At 31.0% G+C, this 21,495-nt stretch overlaps 1 protein-coding gene and 1 pseudogene across 1 annotated transcript; one reads left to right on the forward strand and one right to left on the reverse strand.

The window, feature by feature from the left end:
- Positions 1–13,462: 13,462 nt before the first annotated feature.
- LOC111306537 (mitogen-activated protein kinase kinase kinase 20-like) lies at positions 13,463–14,428 on the reverse strand (annotated as a pseudogene).
- Positions 14,429–18,599: 4,171 nt separating this feature from the next.
- Positions 18,600–20,480, forward strand: LOC111306274 (uncharacterized). The gene is made up of 2 exons (XM_022904175.2): positions 18,600–18,877; positions 18,976–20,480. Exons 1-2 carry the CDS (start codon positions 18,721–18,723, stop codon positions 20,106–20,108), a joined length of 1,290 nt encoding a protein of 429 aa, XP_022759910.1. The 5' UTR covers positions 18,600–18,720; the 3' UTR covers positions 20,109–20,480.
- Positions 20,481–21,495: the final 1,015 nt, after the last annotated feature.

Genomic DNA, 21,495 nt, shown 5'->3' on the forward strand with positions numbered 1-21,495 from the left:
AAAATATGAGAAAAAGATGTGCAAGCAAAAAACAAAGCAAAAAGATAAAGCAAAAAAAAAAAAGAAAAATAAGGGAAAAGAAATATTTAAATTGAAAACCCGAAAGACCAATTTAAGTGACAAAAACTTTAAAACTACTTTATTTAAAGATACCAAGTATGTGGATAATTTTGGTTCAAATATAGAGAATATAAATGGAATGTGTTTTTGAGAAAAAATTCTAAGTTAGAGTTCAAAATTATTTGAGCAGTTGTTATTTGCACATTGATGTCCTATTCAAACAGTTATAGTGATTTGCTTTTACCTTTGGTTTGTTTTTAACAAGTTTTCCATTCAATAAAGAATGCCCATTTTTTTATTCTTTACCAAGTTTGCATCCCTTTAATGAATTGAGAAAATGTATGGTTGAATCATATTTGTAATGAATTAGAATGACGTTAAATAAATAAATGATAATGTTCATAAAAGACTCTTTTATTCCTTTGAAAAAAATCCAGAATGATAAAAGCAAGACGAAAATGAATCCATGATAATGAATTTTGCATTTACATTCTTAGGGAGCATTTGCATTATTAAAGAAAACAAACAAATATTTTCGTCATTAGTAAGGATATTCATGTTTATTTTTTTATGGGGGGCATTTGCATCATAAAAATGATGGATGCATGTTTGTGGCATTTGCATTTGCATAGGAACAATGGCATTTGCATAGGAACATTGGCATTTGTGCCTTTAGGCATAACTACATTCATTAGTTTTGAAAAGCTTGAGAAAAGAGAAAAAGAAAATCCAAGTTTTTCTAAGTTGTGAAAAAGATAGAATAAAGAAGGAATTGAGAAAAATGAAGATGGTTAGATGGAAAAATGAGGTTTTGGTGATGATATCGAAATTTCATTACACATTCTTGGTGGTGATATCCAAGCATTTTCCAAAATCAGTTGGTGGTGATATCCGAGTGTTTTTTTCAAAATCATTCAATGTTGATATCCAAGTATTAAAGTCTGAATTTCTTTTTCTTGATAGGAGTTGTCAATAAAACTCACTTGGTGGTGATACCTGAACTTTATCAAAATCACTCAGTGGTGATATCCTAGTATTCATGTTTGAATATTATTAAAATTTCCTTGACAAAAACTTTCATTAAAACTTATCAGTGGTGAAATATGAGTTTTTTCATTTTCTAGGTAGCGATATCTAAGTATTCATGTTTGGATATCATTAGAATCACTTAGCATTGATATCCAAGCTTTTTCAAACTCATTAAGTGGTGATATCCAAGCTTTTTCATTTTTTTAGTGGGAACTATCATTAAAACTCACTCGATGGTAATATTTAAGCTTTTACATTTTCTTAGTGGTGATATTTGAATATTTATGTCTAATTATCATTAGAATGTCTTGATGGTGATATCCCAATCTTTTTCAAGATCACTTGGTGATGATATTTGAGTATTCATGTAAGAATTTCATTAAAATGTTTCAATAGGAGATTTTGTAAATATCTCTCGGTGGTGATATCCAAGTCCTCTTCGGTAGTGATATCCAAAGTTATCTGTATTCACTTGGTGGTGACATCCAATTCTTCTTCTGTATTGGTAATCGAAGTCGCCTACATTCACTTAATGGCTATATCCAAGTTATCTTTAGTGATAATATCCGAAGTCATCTTCTTTTTTATGGCAATATCCGAAATTCTTTTGTATTATATTTAGTGGTGATATCTAAAAATGTTTACAGTTCTTTGGTGGCAATATCCGAGCTCTTTTTGGTATTGATATCCTAAATCTTTTCAAAATTCCTTGTAGTGATATCCAGGTTTCAAAAAATCTAAAAAGTTGAACATTTCATTCCTTTGGAAAAGCAAATTTTCAGAAAATGATTTGTAAGACCTTCAGGGAAAGATTAGAATAATTTGCAAGTCTTTTGAGCATAATCCCTAAGACCTTAAGGCAAAAATGATAATGATTCATAAGTCTTTTGGGCAAAATGTTTTAAACTTTTAAAAGTTGTGGAGCTTCTAATGAGTTGAGCATTTAGCTTTATTTTCAAAAGTTGTAAAACTTTTAATGAGAGGAGTTTTAGTTTTATTTTCAAAAGTTGTGGACCTTCTAATTAGAAGAGCTTTTAGATTTATTTTGAAAAATTATGGAGCCTCTAATGAGAAAAGCTTTTCGAGAATTCAAAAATGAAAAATAAAAAACCAAAGTTTAGAAAATTTCAAAAGAATCACAAAGTTTAAAAAAAGAAAAAAAAACTTTTGAAAAAAATTCCTTAAATCTTTAACTCCAGACAAAATTGTTATTTATATCTTTGTCTTACTTTTTATTCCCAGTAATGCATAAAGTGAGACAAATATAAACACCTAATTTTGTCTAAAATAGTTTGAGTTTATTCGATTTTAGCGTTTGATTTTAACATTTTGATTTGGGCAGGCTTAAGGGCTTAAATTGAATTTGGTTCGTTTGGGCTTGTTTCAAATTAATCATTTTTTTTATCATTTTACATGAGCCAACGTCTAATTCAATCTAATTTTGGGTCAATTTAAAATCCAATCACTTGGACTTAAAGGTCCAATAAAAGTCCAAAGCCTAATTTCAAGTCCAAATTAAACTTTAAAGCCCAATTCTATTTTATTAGAATTAATAAAAAAAACAACAAACAAAAATTTCACAAAGAAAAAGAATGGTTGAATGGTAGCCCCCCTCTCACCTTTTCTCCCTCCAATTGTTTCCCATTCTTAGCTCCTATTTTTCACCCCAATTTTACCCTATAGATCCTTATCGTCAACCAATCAAACATCCATTTCCTTCCATTATAGGCATCTTTATTTTCTCTTTCCCTGAAATGCAGCAATGATACTATGACAACTATAATCCAACATTTGCAGCAAAAGAAACCATTTTAAAAAAAAAAACCATTTATAGCAGGTGTTTTTTGGGTGGGGTCACTAGTTCCTAGCATAATTCATAGCATAAGAAGGATGACAAAAAAATGGGACACATGAAAAAAAAAAGCGATTTGTTTCAAAACAAGAAATCCCAACAAGAGGCATAAACAACAAAAACTCGATTTTTCCATCAGATAAAAAACCATCTCATTTTAGACCATCATCAACAAAAAAGGAAGATGACAAAAAAAATCCATAAACAAAATTTGGACGAGTTTTTATCTAGCCAAAAGTGCCCTCTAAACTACCCTAACACTTATTCGGTCGAAACAACCTGCACCACCATGTAAACCTTTATCCATCCAAAGATTACAACCTTTGAAACCTTTCACCATTCAACCAAAAGTACTGAAATCCTACACCACCACCCAACACTCTAGCCAATTGACATCTCATGCCCTAAATAGCTACCAATACCAAAAAAAAAAAAAAAGCCCCAAGTAGTCCAATTCAACCACCCTCATCAGCATCCCTAACCTAAACCACTTGCCTATCACCAAAAATCCATTTCCAAGCCATCACACACCACTGAATAATAGCTTAATGTCTCATTTCAAAACCCCATTTCAAAACATTACAACAATCACCCATGATAGTTTAGGTACCTAAATAAACCTAAACTGAAAAATCAAAACCATACCAAAAAATAGAAAAATCCAATCATGTACCAAAAAGGAATAACGCACCTGAAACCCTTACATGGAAACACTGTCAAGCAACAAAAAAAAAGGATAAAAAAAAACCTCTTCCTAGGGAAAGGAGCAGAAGTATTGAAAAAAACATAAAAAAGAAAAGAAAAAACCTCAAAACCTTTTTTGGTATTTCAATTTAGGGTGTTATAGAAAGTTTTAGGACTTCAAACTTTGTGGAAATGGAGGATATGGCTAGATAAAGGACATATTGTGAAAAACTGATGTTTGAAATGGTGGCGGGGGAAATCTTATGGTGTTTATGCCATAACTTTAGAGGTAGATCTAGGCTTTGAAGAGGTGATTTCAAAAAATTTGGGTTGGATTTTAGACGTGAAAGTTGATAGGAGTTTATGGCAAAAATTTGGGAGCCAAATTATGTTGGTTGGTAGAGGCAAGCTCGATGGCCGTTGACCAAACTAGGCTTAAGGGATTGACTATGGTGTTTTTGATACAGCTGGGAATTTTTTTGTCTAAAGAGAGGATTGAAATGAAAAAAAAAATTATTCCTTTTATAAAGTGTTAAAAAAAAATTGACCTAATTCGATTTGACTCACGATTTAGACTTGACCCAACCTATTCACTTTGACCCAACTCGTGAACTGGCCTTGATCCAACCTGGACCACCTCTTTGGCCGAGTAGTTTATTCTTTGGGCCTGATGAATTCTTTGTTTTGGAATATAACACACAGCCTTAGTGAGGTATACCATATTTTTTATTAATATAGGTTACCTATTATCATTCTTTTTTCATTTTTTTGTTTATTTTATTTCATTTGCTTGTTTTAAACTTAAAGAATAGTATCTTAAACAGAATAAAAATGAGAATGCTTGTGTAATTTTTTATGGAATAATTATTATTATTGTTTCAAAAATAAAAATATGAGATAATATTTTTAAGTAAAGAATGACTTTGAAACCTTACATGGATATTGGAGTGAATTTAAATGATTTTTTTTTTAAGAAAATTTTTTTTTACTTGACAAAATTATTATAAGATTTTTTTAAAATAAATGATCAGTTTTCCTAAATTCTACCAAAATATTAGGGAATTAAGAAAATTTTCTATCACTAAAATTTTTTATCAAAAAAATGATGGTAAGAAGTATAAAAATAAAGATTTGAAAAGAATATAATAAAATTGATTAATTTTATTGTGTGATTTTTATTTGCATCATTTATTTCATATGGCATTACATGCATCATGCTTGTTGGTAGTAAATGTAAAGTGGCAAAAAAACAATTTCAAACAAAAAACTTTGAAGACTTTACTTAGATATTGGAGGGAATTCAAATAATATTTATACTAAGAAATGCCATTTTCATTCTTACCAGAATTAAGTATGAGAATTTCTTAAGCAAATGATTAATTTGCTTAGATTTGCCTAAATAGGAGAGAATTAAGAAAATTTGCTATCGCTGAAGGATTTTACTTTTAAATATTTTATTAAAGAAATAATGATAAAAGATGTGAAAGTGAAAGATTTTAAAAGAATGAAATAAAATTGATTTTTTGCCAAGTGTGGTTTTTATTTGTAAATGGCATTACATGCATCATACCTATTGGCAATAAATTTGAAATGATAAAACAAAATTTTGAAAGGATTTTTAGAAATAAAAATGAATATTCCTAAGTAAAAATAATTCTTGAGACTCTACCTAGATATTAGAGAACTTTCCAATAATTATTCTTTATAAAAGAATATTATGCTAGAATTTAAAGATTATTCTGAGAATCTTAAGTGAAGGAATATTCTTCAAAATCCTATTTAGATATTGAAGAATTTAGAAAATGTTCCAAAACTAAAGATTTTCATCTTATTCTAGATAAAAAGTTTTGAAAAGAATTTTGCAAAAAAGAAAAAATTGAAGGGATTAGTTTAAATATTAGAATTAGGCCATTTTTATCAAAGCAAAAGGATAATATATGATCAGTTAATATTGTTTTTACAATGGGTGTTGTAGGCGTGATAATCATTTTTCAAACGTAACAGTATTTTTGAACCCGATTTTGTTTTTCGTGGACAAAATTATTTTTTCAATAAGTTTTAATTAATTTTAAGAATTTATTAGAAAGATAAACATTTTTAGGTGGCTAATCACATTTAATAGAAAAAATTAGAGGCAACTCCTCTTATTTTGATTTTGAAATTCTTAAAATTTATTTAGTAGTCTCTAAAACTGTTATGACAAATAAAGTTAAATTAAATTGTTTATAATTAACAAAAAAGAAATGAGAAGCTTCTTAGGTTCTAGCAAAGAAACTTAAGAAAGCTTTTGGCAAAGATAATGATTTGGCACAAGTAAGCTGATCAAGAAGAAAGCAAGGAAACACAACCATTTGTTGGTAACTAAAAAGACAACAACCACCACAATTACATAGCATGCTATCCATAGAAACCCATCTCCACTACCACAACTACCTAGCACACCATCACAAAAATCCTTACCCGAAACAACAAAAAAAAAACACAAAACAACCAAAGATTTCATTAGCATTAACACATTAAAAAATGTATAACAAGCACAAAATAATAAAAAGGGAAAATGATGTTTTAGGTGTGGGCATTTTCAGGTCTAAAGTTGTTTTGAATGAGTTTGACTTCAATTTTTTGGATGAGAAAGCTATGAGGAAAGAGGTCATTTTGGGATTTTAAAAGGTAGTAATGTTAGTGATGGTGGTGGTGGCTCATAGTCACAGACATGTTGCACCTGAAGCAATAATCACAACAATCAATAATAAAAAATGCAAGAAAAATAAAGCACACCAACATTTACGTGGAAAAACCCTCCAGTGTAGAGGGAAAAAAATCACAGACCATCAGAAAAATCTCCATTATCAAATAATAGGTATACAAAGTTCTTCTCTAGCTAAAACTAGAGCTAATCAACAACTAGAGAAACAATTTGAGAAATATCACCAAATAAGTGACTCAACAAATACACCCTGGATTTGTTCCTAGAGAGCTTCAAACCCTATCTTCACTGTTCAGAATGTAGAACTCTAAATCATAAACCTCCTGATAAGGTTCCAACTCAATCAGATCATGGATCGACTTTCGTTCAACCAACTCTGCCTTTTTTTTTCTTTTTATTTTTTCTAGCTTTTCTTCTTTCTCTACTTGGTTTTCGACACACCCTTAAAACAACCCCACCTCTTTTTTATTAAGTAGCTAGGGCTTTTTGTAAAATGAAAGATCAAGGCCCATGGCCTTTACTTGGTCCAAAACCATTTACATGGGGCTAGACCCCATTTTCCTAACAATCTCCCCCTTCAGCCCCATTAGGAGGAGATTCATCACCATAGCAGTTTCATTTGAAACTTACCTTGGCCAAAGAACTCATTCCGACCAAGTTACTGTAAAGCTTAAGCTTTTCCCTGGGAAGTAGCTTAGTCAACATATCTGCTACATTCTTATTAGTATGGACTTTCTTTAATAGCATCTATTGTTCTTCAATCACTGAACGTAACCAATGATATCTAATATGAATGTGCTTTGTTTTTGCACGGTACATGGTATTCTTACTCAAATCTAAAGTACTCTAGCTATCACAAAATACCACATACTCTTTCTAATTCAACCTCAATTCAAGAAGAAAACGTTTTATCCAAAGCATTTCTTTACATGCTTCAGTTGCTGCAATATACTTAGCCTCTGTAGTTGACAAAGCAACACACTTCTGCAACTTAGATTGTCAAGATACAGCTCCTCCTGTAAAAGTGAACAAATACCCTGAAGTAGATTTCTTACCATCAAGATCGCTTGCCTTGTCAACATTCGTAAACCCTTCTAGAACTGGTTATGGAACTCCATAAGTCAAGCACATTTTTGAGGTACACTTTAAATATCTAAAAATCCATTTCACTGCTTTTCAATGAACTTTTCCCGGATTAGAAAGAAATCTGCTCACTACACCAACTGTATGAGCAATGTCAGGCCTTATACAAACCATAAGATACATTAAAGAACCGACTGCAGAAGAATAAAGAATACTAGACATAGCTAGTTGCTCTTCCTTAGACACTGGACAAGATTTCTTACTTAAATGAAAATGGTTGGCAAGTGGATTGCTAACTGATTTAGCATGTTGTAGGTTGAATCTACCAAGCACTTGTTCAACATACTTTCCCTGTGACAACCATAGCTTTTTAGCTCTCCTATCCCAAATAATGTTCATACCAAAGAATCTGCTTTGCTGGACCTAAATCTTTTATATCAAATGACTTAGATAATTGTTCTTTCAACTTGCAAACATACTAGTATCTTGTCCTACAATCAACATATCATCAACATATCATCAACATATAATAATAGGATAATCAAGTTACCATTATGAAATTGTTTAACATACACATAAGAATCCGCTGCTGTTCTTTTATAGCTATGGCTCACCATAAAATAATCAAATTTTTTGTACTCATGGAGCTTGTTTCAAGCCATACAAGCTTTTCTTTAATTTGTAAACTAAGTGCTCTTTCCTTTTCACTTCAAAACCCTCAAGCTAATTCATGTAAATGTCCTCCTGTAAATCACTATACAAAAATGCAGTTTTAACATCAAGTTACTCAAGCTCAAGATTCAAACTAGCTGTTAATCTCAGTACCACTCGAATAGAACTCATCTTTACAACTTGAGTAAAAATTTCATCAAAATCGATGCCTAGTTTCTAAGAAAAACCTTTTACTACCAATCGAGCTTTGTACCTCACTAGTTTGTCACCATCTTTTTTCAACTTGAACACCCATTTATTATTTAATGACCTCTTCCTTGTTGAAAGTTTAACAAGATCATAAGTATCATTCTTTTGCAATGACTCTATCTCTTCTTTCATTGCTTTTAACCAGTGCTATCTATCCGGAGTAACCTGCACATCTTGGAAGCTTTCTGGCTCCCCTTCACTAATAACTAAAATAAAATATGAACTTGGATACCTGGTAGATAGCTTGCACTTTCTAGTAGATCTCATGGGCTGAGACTTTACATCACTTGATGCCAAAGATAGCTCTCTCTGCTCAACACTCTCAGGTAGAAAGGATTGCTCCCCTTGCTCAAAACTAATTGCATCTGGCTCATCACCAACTGTGGCTGGCTCATTTATATTTCCAAGTTCTGTTTCTTGCTTATTTTCGCCATCTGTGGCTCTTTCCTGTTGAATCCCTATCGATGTTGAAACATCACACTCAACAGTAAGTCGTGTAGTCTTCTCATTTTTCTCAAGGTTTGCTATCGCTTCTTTTTCATGGAAGACCACATCTCTATTTCTGACTGTCATTTTCTTTATTGGATCCCATTCCCTGTAACCAAATTCCTCATCACTATATCCTACAAACACACACTGTATGGCTTTACTGTCAAGCTTTGATCTCTGCTCTTTCAGCACATGCATGAATGCTTTACACCCAAAAACTTTCAAGTGAGAGTATGAAGTATATTTTCTTATCCACACTCTTTCTAAAATGTCAAAGCCCAAAAAAACTGATGGTGATCTGTTAAGTAAATAACAAGCCATGTTAACTGCTTCACCCTAGAATGACTTTGGTAATTTTGCCATCCTTAACATACATTTAACTTTTTCTATAATGGTACGATTTATTCTTTTAGCTATACCATTATACTGTAGTGTTTTAGGTTCTGTCATCTCATGCCTAATACCATGCTTTGAACAATATTTTTCAAATCCTTTAGATGTGTATTCCCCACCATTATCAGTTCAAATACACTTCAATGATAACCTTGTCATCCTTTCAACCATGGCATGAAATTTTTAAAAATACTGTAGTACCTAACTTTTGTATTTCAACATATACACCCAAGTTTTACGTGAAGCATCATCAATAAAAGTAACAAAATATCTGCTACCACCAATGACTCAACCTAAATGGGACCACATACATCAGAATAAATTAATTCCAATCTATTTTTTTTTCTCTGAGAACTTTTACGAAAAGAAACTCTATGATGCTTACCAAACAAACAATAATCACGTGAATCGAGAGACATACCTTTGGTCAAGGGAATAAGAGACTGCCTTGCCAAAACCTGTAACCTCTTTTCACTAATGTGTGCCAGCCTTCTGTGTCACAAGTTTGCTGAAGCATCATTTTCAACCGCATTTACCTGGTTATCGTTCAATTGCATCCATGTCTTATACATTGTACAGCATAGTTTTTCTCTTGCAACTACCATAGATCTTTTGGGAAGCTTTCATTGTCTATTCTTTTGTCGACTTTCATATCTCTCTTTATCAAGGACATTAATAGCAAGCAAGTTCATTCTCATATCTAGAATATGTCTGACATCCCTCAAAGTCAACATGCAGCCTGTACTAATTTGTACAACAATATCACTAAATCTAACAATTTGTGACACACTCTTGTTTCTCATCTTGGTACAATCAAAGTCTCCTACTTTGTAAGTTGTAAATAACTCTCTTTTAGGAACACAATGATATGTCGCTCCTGTGTCAATTATCCACTTAATGTCGGAATCACTAACATGATTACAATCACCATGTGTATAAATCAAAGTTACTGAATCACTATCTGAATTCACTACTGCAACATTGCCATCATCTGAACTCTTGTCTTTCTTATCTTTTCGCTTTTGCTTCAAGATTTTATAGTTTCATTTTATATGACCTGTCTTACCACAATAGAAACACTTCATTTTACCTTTAGACTTGGATCTATGTTTAGACTTATTACGACTTTTTGAGTCCTGACCTCTATCGATATTTCTACCCCTATTCTCTATGATCAGAGCTTAATTCTCAGGGTCTACATCTTTTTGCTTTGCTTTTTCATTAAGCATACTATCCTTTATCATCTTTAATGTCACCTTACAATCAGGAGCTAAATTAAGAACAGTCACAACTAGAGTATTTCAGCTATCTGACAATGAACCCAAAAAAAATAATGCCTTCATTTCATTATCCATCTTAAGCTCCATAGTAGTCATCCAATTAAATATATCTTGAAAATCACTCAAATGCTTTGTAACAGATCGTCCATCCCTGTACTGTAAAGTTACAAGCTTTTTAACAAGTATAACTTTATTCATACCTGTTTTTCTCTCATACAATGCTATCAATTTTTGCCAAACAATGTGAGCATCTGACTCCTGCGCTACATGATGGAACACACTGATATCAATCTATTTTTTTATTGTAGCCAGCGTCTTTCTACCTAGCTTCTTCCAGCTTTCATCTTTCATATTTGTTGGTTTAGCCGAATTACCCAATACTGGCTCATACAAATCTTTGTAGTATAGATGATCCTCCATCATAGGCTTCCAAATTGAATAATTCGATGCTGTCAATTTTATCATGAAACCTGTATCACCCTTCATGATCTCAAACAAAATTTACTTCTATCCTGGGTTGCTTCTATATTGATGTCTCAAAATAACCCTAGCTCTGATACCACTTGTTGCGCCTGAAGTAATAATCACAACAATACAAAACAATAGACAACAATCAATAATAAAAAATACAAAAAAAATAAAACATACCAAGATTTATGTGAAAAAACCTCAAGTGTAGAGAAAAAAAAACTACAGACCATCAGAAAAATCTTCACTATCAAATAATAGGTATACAAAGTTCTTCTCTAGCTAAAACTAGAGCGAATCAACAACTAGAGAAACAATTGGAGAAATATCACCAAATAAGTGACTCAACAAATACACCCTAAATTTGTTCCTAGAGAGCTTCAAACCCTATCTTCACCGTTCAGAATGTAGAACTCTGAATCATAAACCTCCTGACAAGGTTTCAACTCAATCGGACTACGGATCGACTTCCGTTCAACCAACTCTCCTTTCTCCTTTTTCTCTCTGCTTTTTCTGGCTTTTCTTCTTTCTCTGCTTGGTTTTTGACACACACTTAAAATAACCCCACCTCTTTTTTATTAAGTAGCTAGGGCTCTGTGTAAAATGAAAGATCAAGGCCCATGACTTTTACTTGGTCCAAAACCACTTACATGGGGTTGGACCCCATTTTCCTAACAAGATGGATAGTTTAGAGAATTTGAAACTATGAAAACGAAGAACTAAGGTTAAGGAATAACATATCTTGGTTTCAGTTGATTTTGATGATGGAGAGAGGGTTTTTGGTGGTTTAGAATATTGGGTTAAATCTTTAAATCTAGGCTAATTCATGAGTTTTTCGGAGAATTAAGTTGATAGTGATATAGAAGAGACCAAAAGAGTCTGATGGGTGGGATTTGGTAGATTGTTGACATTAATGAGCGACAGCAAAGGCGGAAGAGGTAGTGGGGACAAGTTGATCGGCCGAAAGCAGAGAAAGAAGAAGATTTTTTATTGCAATTTTTGAAGGAATTATGATTTTTATAGTATGCTGAGAAAAAAAATCAAATAATTTATATATTGTTTTAAAATAAAAAGTGCAATCTCAAGTATAACTGGTTAAGTTTTCTACTTTAAGTTGAATTTTTGCTTTTATTGGTTATAATTTTTTTCTTGAATTACCCTTACTTTGAAAAAGAAAAAAAATGGATAGTTACAGTTAAAGAGTATTGAAAGAAAGTAAGAATGATTTTTCTTTAATTTTTCAAACAATACAATTTTTTGGAACAATTAAAGGTATGGAAATAAAACAATATTTCTGGGATGAAAGAAGTAATATAATTGAATATAAAAAGCAATAGATATTTTATATAATTCAAGACTTGTCGAGTTGGGCTTAGCAAATTCTGTGAAGAGAAAATAGATTTTTTATTTTTTGTAAGCAGACCTCTTTTTTAATCTAAATATATTAAATAGCGTAATATATTTTTTTTCAACTCTGTTAAAATATTAGGCAAGATTTCGAGTTTTAAAAATCAATCCTTGCGCAAATGTAGTATAAATAAAGTTCAACCCAATATAAAATATTAATATTAATTAGTTTGTGGCGCGACGCATGAGGTTATTGTTTTTATCTAAACGCACAAATGGTATTTTAACAAAAAATATAAAATTTTCATATACATATCCAAATGTATATATATCTTAAATAAAAAATTTTGGATTAACTCAAGGTTATTTCAGTAATTTTTTATTATTTATGTCTATTCCAATTAAAAATAAGTTAATATATTTTTAGAAAAAAAAATTATATGTTGTATTTATAAGAATAACTCACTTATATAAACTTTTTGGCTTGGAATTTAACCAACATCTTAGTAAATTTGATTTACATTAAATGTTAAAGTTTTTATATGAAAATATAATATTATCTTTTGACATTGCTAGGAATGAATTAAAAATATTTTTTATTATTACAAATAGTATTTTTTAATAATCTAAAACTTCATTTGTAACAAACTTAGGAAGTAATTTTTCATTTTCAATAAAAATCAAGATATATTTAATTAAGTCATAATTAACTATATCATTTAAGGTTCACTTAGCTTATAATACAATATTCTGAAATCCTTATGATTTTACTTCCAACCAATGGATCTAGTATGACAACAACCAAATTAAACTATAATTTTTGTCTTCATATTCTAAAGCGTTACAAATCAATATAGTCTTATAGTATATTAAGATTGAAGAGTTTGATTCTTGTATATCTAGATATGTATAATGGGAGTTTCACATTTCAGAATTGCATCTGACCAACACCAAAGACACGAGTAATGAAACCAAATCCCTATTTACAATAAACAAGTATGGAAAGCAAAATAAAAAGAAATTGTCCGCAACAGGTCATGAATTTCATGATCTAAGGATGATATCAAACCAGAGATTATTTGTAAAATATTTATATTATCAGACATTGTATTCCTAGTACATAGACCAAAAAAAAAAAAAAAAAAGAAATCAAGCATCTAAAAGAGCTACGTACATTGCCTCCAGTTCTTCCATGCAAGGAAGACAATGACGAGGTTTTGTTGAAGGTGACAACGAATGGCACTCTGAAAGAAGAAAAGGATGGCTTAATAGCATATCAGCAGTCTACCTTTCACTTGGATTCCTGGAAAAACACTTCATCAAGAAATCTTTCCCAATGCTTGACATGGTTTCTCGTATTTTTGGAGGATATCTTGAAAATCCAATCTTGATCGCCAAATCCGCCCAGTTATGATATTCCATGGTAATTTTCCCATGATCATCTCAAGAACAATGCACCCTAGGGACCATATATCTAAGGCAGTACTGATTTTCCCATCAGTAACAGATTCTGATGGCATGTAAACTCCAGTACCTGGAAAATTTAGCATCCGAGCCTACGCCTCTAGCATATTTCTTTCTCCTGCTCGTCTAACCAGGCCAAAATCAGCGATCTGTAGGTTGCTAATGGACCCATATGGATCAGGAGGAAAAACATGGATATTTGCCGGCTTGAGATCACAATGGACATAGCCTCTATCATGAATATCCCGAATCCCTTCAAGCAGCAATTTGGTGTAGCACTTCACATCACATTCGGGTATCTTGCCCCCCATATTTCTTGACCATCAAATCCAAAAGACTACCACCAGGTGCATATTCAAGAAACAAATTGTAAACGAGCATCCCCTGATTAATACTCAACGTATCTCCATAGCATTGAACAATATTACCACAATCAGCAAACTGTTCCAGGATTTCTAATTCCTTTTGAACAGAACTAGAATCTTCGTAACGACAAGACCTAACAGCGAAAACTCGATCATCAAAAACGTAGTTTACTGGTTTCACCATGTGCCCCACTCCGTCGGAACCCTTGTCAAGAACCTTAAGTTTGATCCACTCCATAGTTAAACCATTCCTAATTGCTACTCCTTTGACTAGAGGAAAATCCATGGTTGTTGATAAAAGTAAATGATCGAAATAAGGTCAATACGCAATAATCAAAGAAAAAATCGAAGGAACAAAGAGTTTAAGGAACTGTTCTTCCTAAACTTATATATACCTTTGGGGAGGAGTAATTAATAGCAGTTTGAGTCCGTTTTCCCCTTTTCCTAATTCTACTTGCGGTTTTGGTTATTAACCCTAACCATCTATGAAACGTAAAGCTAATTTCATTACTACTTGCTGAATATATACAGCTTTTGGAAGTAGGACTCGTAATTCTATTATAATGTCTTAATCAAGAATTAGTATTTAAGTTAACTTTTCATTGGCCAATTCCCTAGGTTAGGCGGTTTAACTAATACTCCTAGTCTCTCAGTTCGTATTTTAATAATATTTATTATAAATTAATAACAAATGAATATAAATTAGATTATGTCTTGATTCAAAATTGTCTCATGTTTTATTTTAGAAAGATGTAGTTTTCCAGAATCATCATATTTGAAGTAAATACTAAATGTTATGTTAAAAAACCATTACAATTCACTATATCTTTTGAAATTATATACTTCAAAAGTTCAAAGAAAAGGAAGCATATCTAGTTCATATATAAATAAAAATTCACTATATATATTGTTATTTTAATTACTCTTCTTAGCCACTCACCTCAACCAAAACACTGAGCGAAAGACAGATTTACAATGAGGCAATAAGCAATTGCTCAATGGTGGTGTTTTCTTGTTGGCAGCCCAAACTTTCACAAAAAGGTTTAGTATAAAAAACCAATTAGATATATAGAAGCCTAGTATCTAACATTTTCTTGTATAACACTTTATAAAAGCATATAAATATATATATATATATATATATATATATTTTAGCTTAAAAAAGATGCATCATATAGTCTTAAAATTTCAAAATACCCTTTAATCCTAACACATGTTTTTAAGAAGTAGCAGACTATGCAACAGTCCACTATTATAATAGTTAATAAAATATGACAATAATTTAGATTATGGTCTCAATTAATATTGTGTTTGGGTTCCTAAACAAAGTTTTTAATGTAGAGACAATGCTAAATACAATATGATTTGTGTTAAAAGTATTTTTTAACTGTTAAAAGCGAACCAACAGCAAAAGCTAATCGGAAGCTGCATTTGCAATTTAAGATTTATGATTTTGAGATAAAATTATAAAATTATTTATTTTTGACAAAAATAATCTATTTTTCTTTCCCAACAACATATACTTTTTATACATTTTAATTTTTCATACAATATTAAATACTTAAAAATCTTAAATCATAAATTTTCATAGCAATTTTTTACAATACTTTTTAAATGCACTTTTTCTAAACTGAGCTTTTTTCAATTGCAAAAGTAATGCTAAATTAGGGTTATGTCTTGATTCAAAATTTTCTAAGATTTCATTCAGGAAACATTTTAATTTTCCTAAATTATGATATTTGGAGTTATATATAGAATATGTTGAACATTCACTATATCGGTCAAAATTATATACGTCAAAAGTTTTATATATATATATATATATATATACAAACTTCAAATATAACATAAAAATTCAGTGTAGTTAAATATTGTGTTATGAATATCTAAAGAAATATAATATATATATATATATATATATATAGAATTGGATCTACTTTTTTTTTTTTTTGAAAAATGGAAAATTAAGAGGAGAAAATGAAAATATAAATATGAGAAGGGATCAACTTATAGCAATGTAAAACATTTTAATTTTACACTTTTTTTTTAAATATTGATTTCAGTATATTCAAATGATGAGAAACAAGTTAAAAAGAAAAAAAAAATAGTTCAATCTCATCTTTTAATTTGATTTATTGAAATCAATGTATATTAATCCCTTCTCTCTCTATATATATAATTGCCTTATTTTTTGGTTACTATCTCTGATTAGATCATTAAAAATGTGTTTGATAAATAATTGAAAATTTTAAAATCACTAAGAGGATAAAATGTTTTGGACTATCTAATAGTGTTATAAATATGATTTTTTAAAATATTCTGATGAAATTCAAATTTTAATTGATTGTTATGGAATATATAATTATTTGGTTTTTGATATAAACTGTTCTTATTTTGGCTAAATTTCTTAATAGGATTACTCATATCATTGTGGACTATTACATAAATTCAAGACTTTGATGTTAACACCGCACCCGGTCGACATGAATTTTTGCTTGGATACATCTAACTTCTCTGTTTCTTGTAAAGCAAATGAAAAACATTAGATCACATGGGATACTTCTAAAGTTGTGTTTGTAGAAGAAAACGACATGTTTTTAACACCCCTAAATCGCAAATGGATGTTCTATACCTGGAACTAGACAAACTCATCACTTCTGAACTATTGTATTTTTTTAATTTGATATTTAAACTAAAAAAATATTAAATCGTTACTTAAATTTTATTTTTATTTGTTAAGTTATCTCACCTTTAATACAGTAAAAAACAATGATGATGTGATAGTCAATGCTGAAATGGATGACATGCGGTTATCATGAGCAATGATGTGGCTGTAATGTATTATATTTAAAAAATTTTAAAATCATTTTTGAGAAATTTTAAAAATTTTTATTACCTTTTTCTTTTTTTTTTTTTTTGGTAAAAGTTAGATTTTGATTTAAAAAATAAAATTTAACTTTATCACAAATTCTTAAAAAATAAAATTTTTTTTAAAAATTATAATAATAAATAACTTTAAAAAATAATAAAACATAATATTATTTTTCCATTATATATATATATTTTAAATAATAAAATAATTTTTTAACTTTTTAATTTTTTAATATGACACTTGATAGTCATGTGTCATTCATATTAATATTGATTGACACATCAACATTTATTTTAAATGTGTTAAGAATTAAGATAATTTAATAAATAAAAATAAAGTTTAGCAATGGATTTAAAAATTTTTTAATTTATACATCACATTAAAAAAATACAATTATTAAGGGGTTATTTTGGGTATTAAACCTTATTATCTCCTAGAACAATGCACTGAAAGTTGTGAAATAGAGACCAAGTCAACAATACGGGGAAAATAGAGACCAAGTCAACTATATGGGGAAATGCACCCATGGATTTAACTTTTACCTAGCATCAAATTAATCATGTGATTTAATTGATCTCTTCAGCTGTCTGAAAAAAAGTTTCACGAAATCCTAGTTAGTTTTAATTTTGATAGTGAAATCCTGATTATTAGCTTGCTCTTTGAACCACCCTCTAATTTTCATCATCCATCCAAATCTAAAACTCATTTGCCTAAATTTGCACCTAAGAAATTGAGAGATGCTCGTGTTAGATAGTGGTCAGACTGATTTGGTTGGCGCCATTAAACCAAAGGCCATTGATACAAATGCATTGCTAAAGTTTTGGTTTAATGGTAGCTGTTGCTTCCAGCTGTCATCAAATAATTGAATTCGAATCTCTACATTTTAATTAAAAAATTAAAATAAAAAATCTTGGTTTTCACATTTGATAAAATCATGTTTATTTGATAAGACTTATGAGTCGCTATCCTATCATAACTTTAATCTTGAACACGGATCCGATCGTGATGATTAAAACTTTAGCATTAGTTAGAATTAGAAATTTAATTTTACCTAGATAAGAGAAGGTATGGCCAAGTAGTCTATGTTTGTCGGAGCTTACGATACACTAATGATTATGTTGATTGCATTCTGCAAATAAGAGGTACAAGGTGCAGCTGGCAGCATGTTCGGCCCTGTTGGAATTTGAAGAACAAAATAAACTGCCATTTTCAAGTTGACAGTGGTTTTTGTCATGTAATTAGGGTCACATGAAATTATATTGTTGCTACTCTAAAAGGTCTCGTGAACCAACAGGGACCTCAACTATCCCAAACCAAGTGAAAGTTTTACTGCAACAAAGGAGCAAAATCAACAAATTGTAAGCAAAACAAAACTAGAAAATGTCATTTTTAGGACCTTTTATATCTGCAAATTACCTTTGGTTTTGAGCTGTTTGATTGTGGGAAATAAACCTATATTTACGGCTGCAGTTTAGCAGTTGGCTGGTTTTTGCATGAATGACATAAAGAAGGCTTGGTGGGACAGGCTACAAATATTGATAAGGTTTTTTTTTTTTTATTTATTTTACGCAATCTAAAGATAAGATTTATATTTTTTAGTTGTTGAATTAAATAGAAGTTCAAGGGATTTTTTACAAACAGCATATCCTTGCACTAATTCTGATTAACAACCCAGAGAGCTTCCAGGAAGGAAAATAGACCAGAAAATGCCTTGGTTTTTCTTTATATTGTGGCTCAGTTTCTCATTTAATAATTTCTCGGAGGGTGGCCATGATCAGAAGCAATCTGCAGTTGTTGTTGGAACTGTTTACTGTGATACATGTTTCCTAGAGGATTTCTCCAGGACTAGCCATTTCATTTCAGGTTTCATTCCAAGTTTCTATTACCTCCTATTCCCGTAAGGTTCTGTCTCCATCAGTTAGTCTCAATTGATGGAGTTTCTGCTTGGATTTTTTGTGCAGGTGCATCTGTTGCAGTAGAATGCAAAGATGGGACTTCAAGGCCTAGTATTCGGCAAGAAGTGAAAACCAATGAGCATGGAGCATTCAAAGTTCATTTGCCCTTTTCAGTTGGCGAACATGTCAGGAAAATCAAGGGATGTTCAGTGAAACTGGTTAGAAGCAGTGAGCCGCATTGTGCTGTGGCCTCAACCGCAACTTCATCTTCACTCCATCTCAAGTCAAGAAATCATGGAACTCATATTTTCTCAGCTGGGGTTTTCACCTTCAAGCCACTAAAACAACCAAGCCTATGTGACCAAAAATCAAGTGTTCAGAATCCCAAACAACTCAAAAACAAAGAATCATCAGGAGAAAATGTTGTCCATCCTGAGTTATTCTTTTCAACACCATCAGTTTTCCAACCAGATGACCCTGTTCCGGCACCTCCTATCCTTTCTCCAAACCAGTTTCTGCCGCCCCCCATTCTTCCTCCAAACCCATTTCAGCCTCCTCCACTTCTTCCTCCAAACCCCTTTCAGCCTCCTCCCTTGCTTCCTCCTATCCCTTTTGAGCCCCCACCAGCTCCACTAATTCCAAACCCATTTCAGCCTCCACCAGCTCCACTAATTCCAAACCCATTTCAACCTCCTCCTGCTCCTCTTATTCCAAACCCGTTTCAGCCTCCACCAGCTCCACTAATTCCAAACCCATTTCAGCCTCCCCCGGCTCCACTTTTTCCTCCAAATCCATTTCAGCCTCCTCCAGCACCTCCAGCACCATTCTTTCCTTTTCCACCAATTCCAGGACCAACTCCTCCACCATCATCACCGCCACCACTTTTTCCTCCAAATCCATTTCAGCCTCCTCCAGCACCACCAGCACCATTCTTTCCTTTTCCACCAATTCCAGGACTAACTCCTCCACCATCATCACCGCCACCACTTTTTCCTCCAAATCCATTTCAGCCTCCTCCAGCACCTCCAGCACCATTCTTTCCTTTTCCACCAATTCCAGGACTAACTCCTCCACCATCACCACCGCCACCACCACCACCAGCCTTCCCGTTTCCGCTTCCCCCATTCCCTTTCCCACCTATACCTCCTTTCCCAGGTATCCCCCCTGCCTCTACTTCACCAAGGAAATCTTCCCCTTAATTGAATATAATTCCTTCACGTGTAATTCTCCAAAAATAACTATCACGGTCTAGTCACCCACTCTTTTCTATTTCTTTTCCATTGTCCACTTTCTAATGATTGATTATACAGCTATGTAATTTGGCCAACTGTGGGGTTGTCTCTCGGTTGTTTGTATCCCCTATTGTCAATAAGAAGGGCCGTGACACAATTATTGTACTACAATAGTTCAAATCCTGGAGTTATCTGATAAGCTTTCTCTGAAATATGAAGTTTTTGTAAATCAGAATTCTCCATTTTATTATTCAGGATGGTTAATAATGTTCCTGGAATCACATAAAAATATTATTTCAGTCTTGGCGTAAGCTGAAACTATGAATATATGATTGATTGAATTGATAAGATTTGAATTTTATTTTAATAATTTTTATATAAATAATTTATAAATTTAATATAAATTTTTTTTCTAAAATTTATAATTTACCCGTCCTATTAAATGAATAAATCTCCCTTCTCTCTTAAACTTTTTTTCAACAAAAACACCACAAACATTTTTTCAATAAAAGGTCCTTTGATAACTAAGAAAAACGAACCACAGAGACGAACGGAAGAAACCTTATTGTAAAAAAGCAAAGACTGAAATGAAGAAAAAATTCTGCGAAAAATTTTCCTTTTAAATTATGATACTATTAAATCGTAATTTACAAACAAAATTATATATTTGACCCTTGTGAATACAATTTAAAAAAATTATACTATCTATATGGCTGATTAATCACTTCTTTTATCGACATTTTATCTTTGGAACGGCAATCCATATTTCCTAATGTAAAATGCATCGTACTATTTTGAAACTTCCATCACAATTCTTGACTATGGTATTTTGACATAATAATAAATTTAGTCCTCGAATTATATAAATTGTATCATTTTAAGATTTATTAAGATAAACGATAAAATTAATTTTGATGAAATTAAAAATAATGATTGAAGTGAGATTAATTATTGTAATGATATAATTGGTTAGTATAAAGATAAAATTAAAATTAATAATTTGATATGTATTTGAATATAAAAATAACAGTGACAATGAGATTAAATATAATAAAAAAATAAAATGACTATTAAAAAACATTATATTAAAAGTTTGTTGTTTTTATTATTTATGTGATTATATATTTTTGTTAATTTATATTAATTACAAAATATTTATTTTTAAATTTATTAAATATTTATTTGATTATAAAATTTAGTATTTATTTAATTTTTAATTATTTATATTTTATAATTATCATATTTTATTTATTATATTGAATTAACAAAGTTATTTTAAAAATTTTAAATAAAAAAATAAAATAAAATAAAGATAGAGAGGGAAAGATATAATGGGCTGCGAGCTTTTTCACTA

Source organism: Durio zibethinus, chromosome 21 (assembly GCF_047325235.1).
Source record: "Durio zibethinus cultivar Kanyao isolate XHJ-2024 chromosome 21, ASM4732523v1, whole genome shotgun sequence".
Lineage (NCBI taxonomy): Eukaryota > Viridiplantae > Streptophyta > Magnoliopsida > Malvales > Malvaceae > Durio > Durio zibethinus.

Coding starts and splice junctions, on each gene's coding strand:
- LOC111306274 (XM_022904175.2), top strand. CDS start 18,721: ATGCCTTGGTTTTTCTTTATATTGTGGCTCAGTTTCTCATTTAATAAT. Junction 18,878..18,975: donor GACTAGCCATTTCATTTCAG/GTTTCATTCCAA, acceptor TTTTTTGTGCAG/GTGCATCTGTTGCAGTAGAA.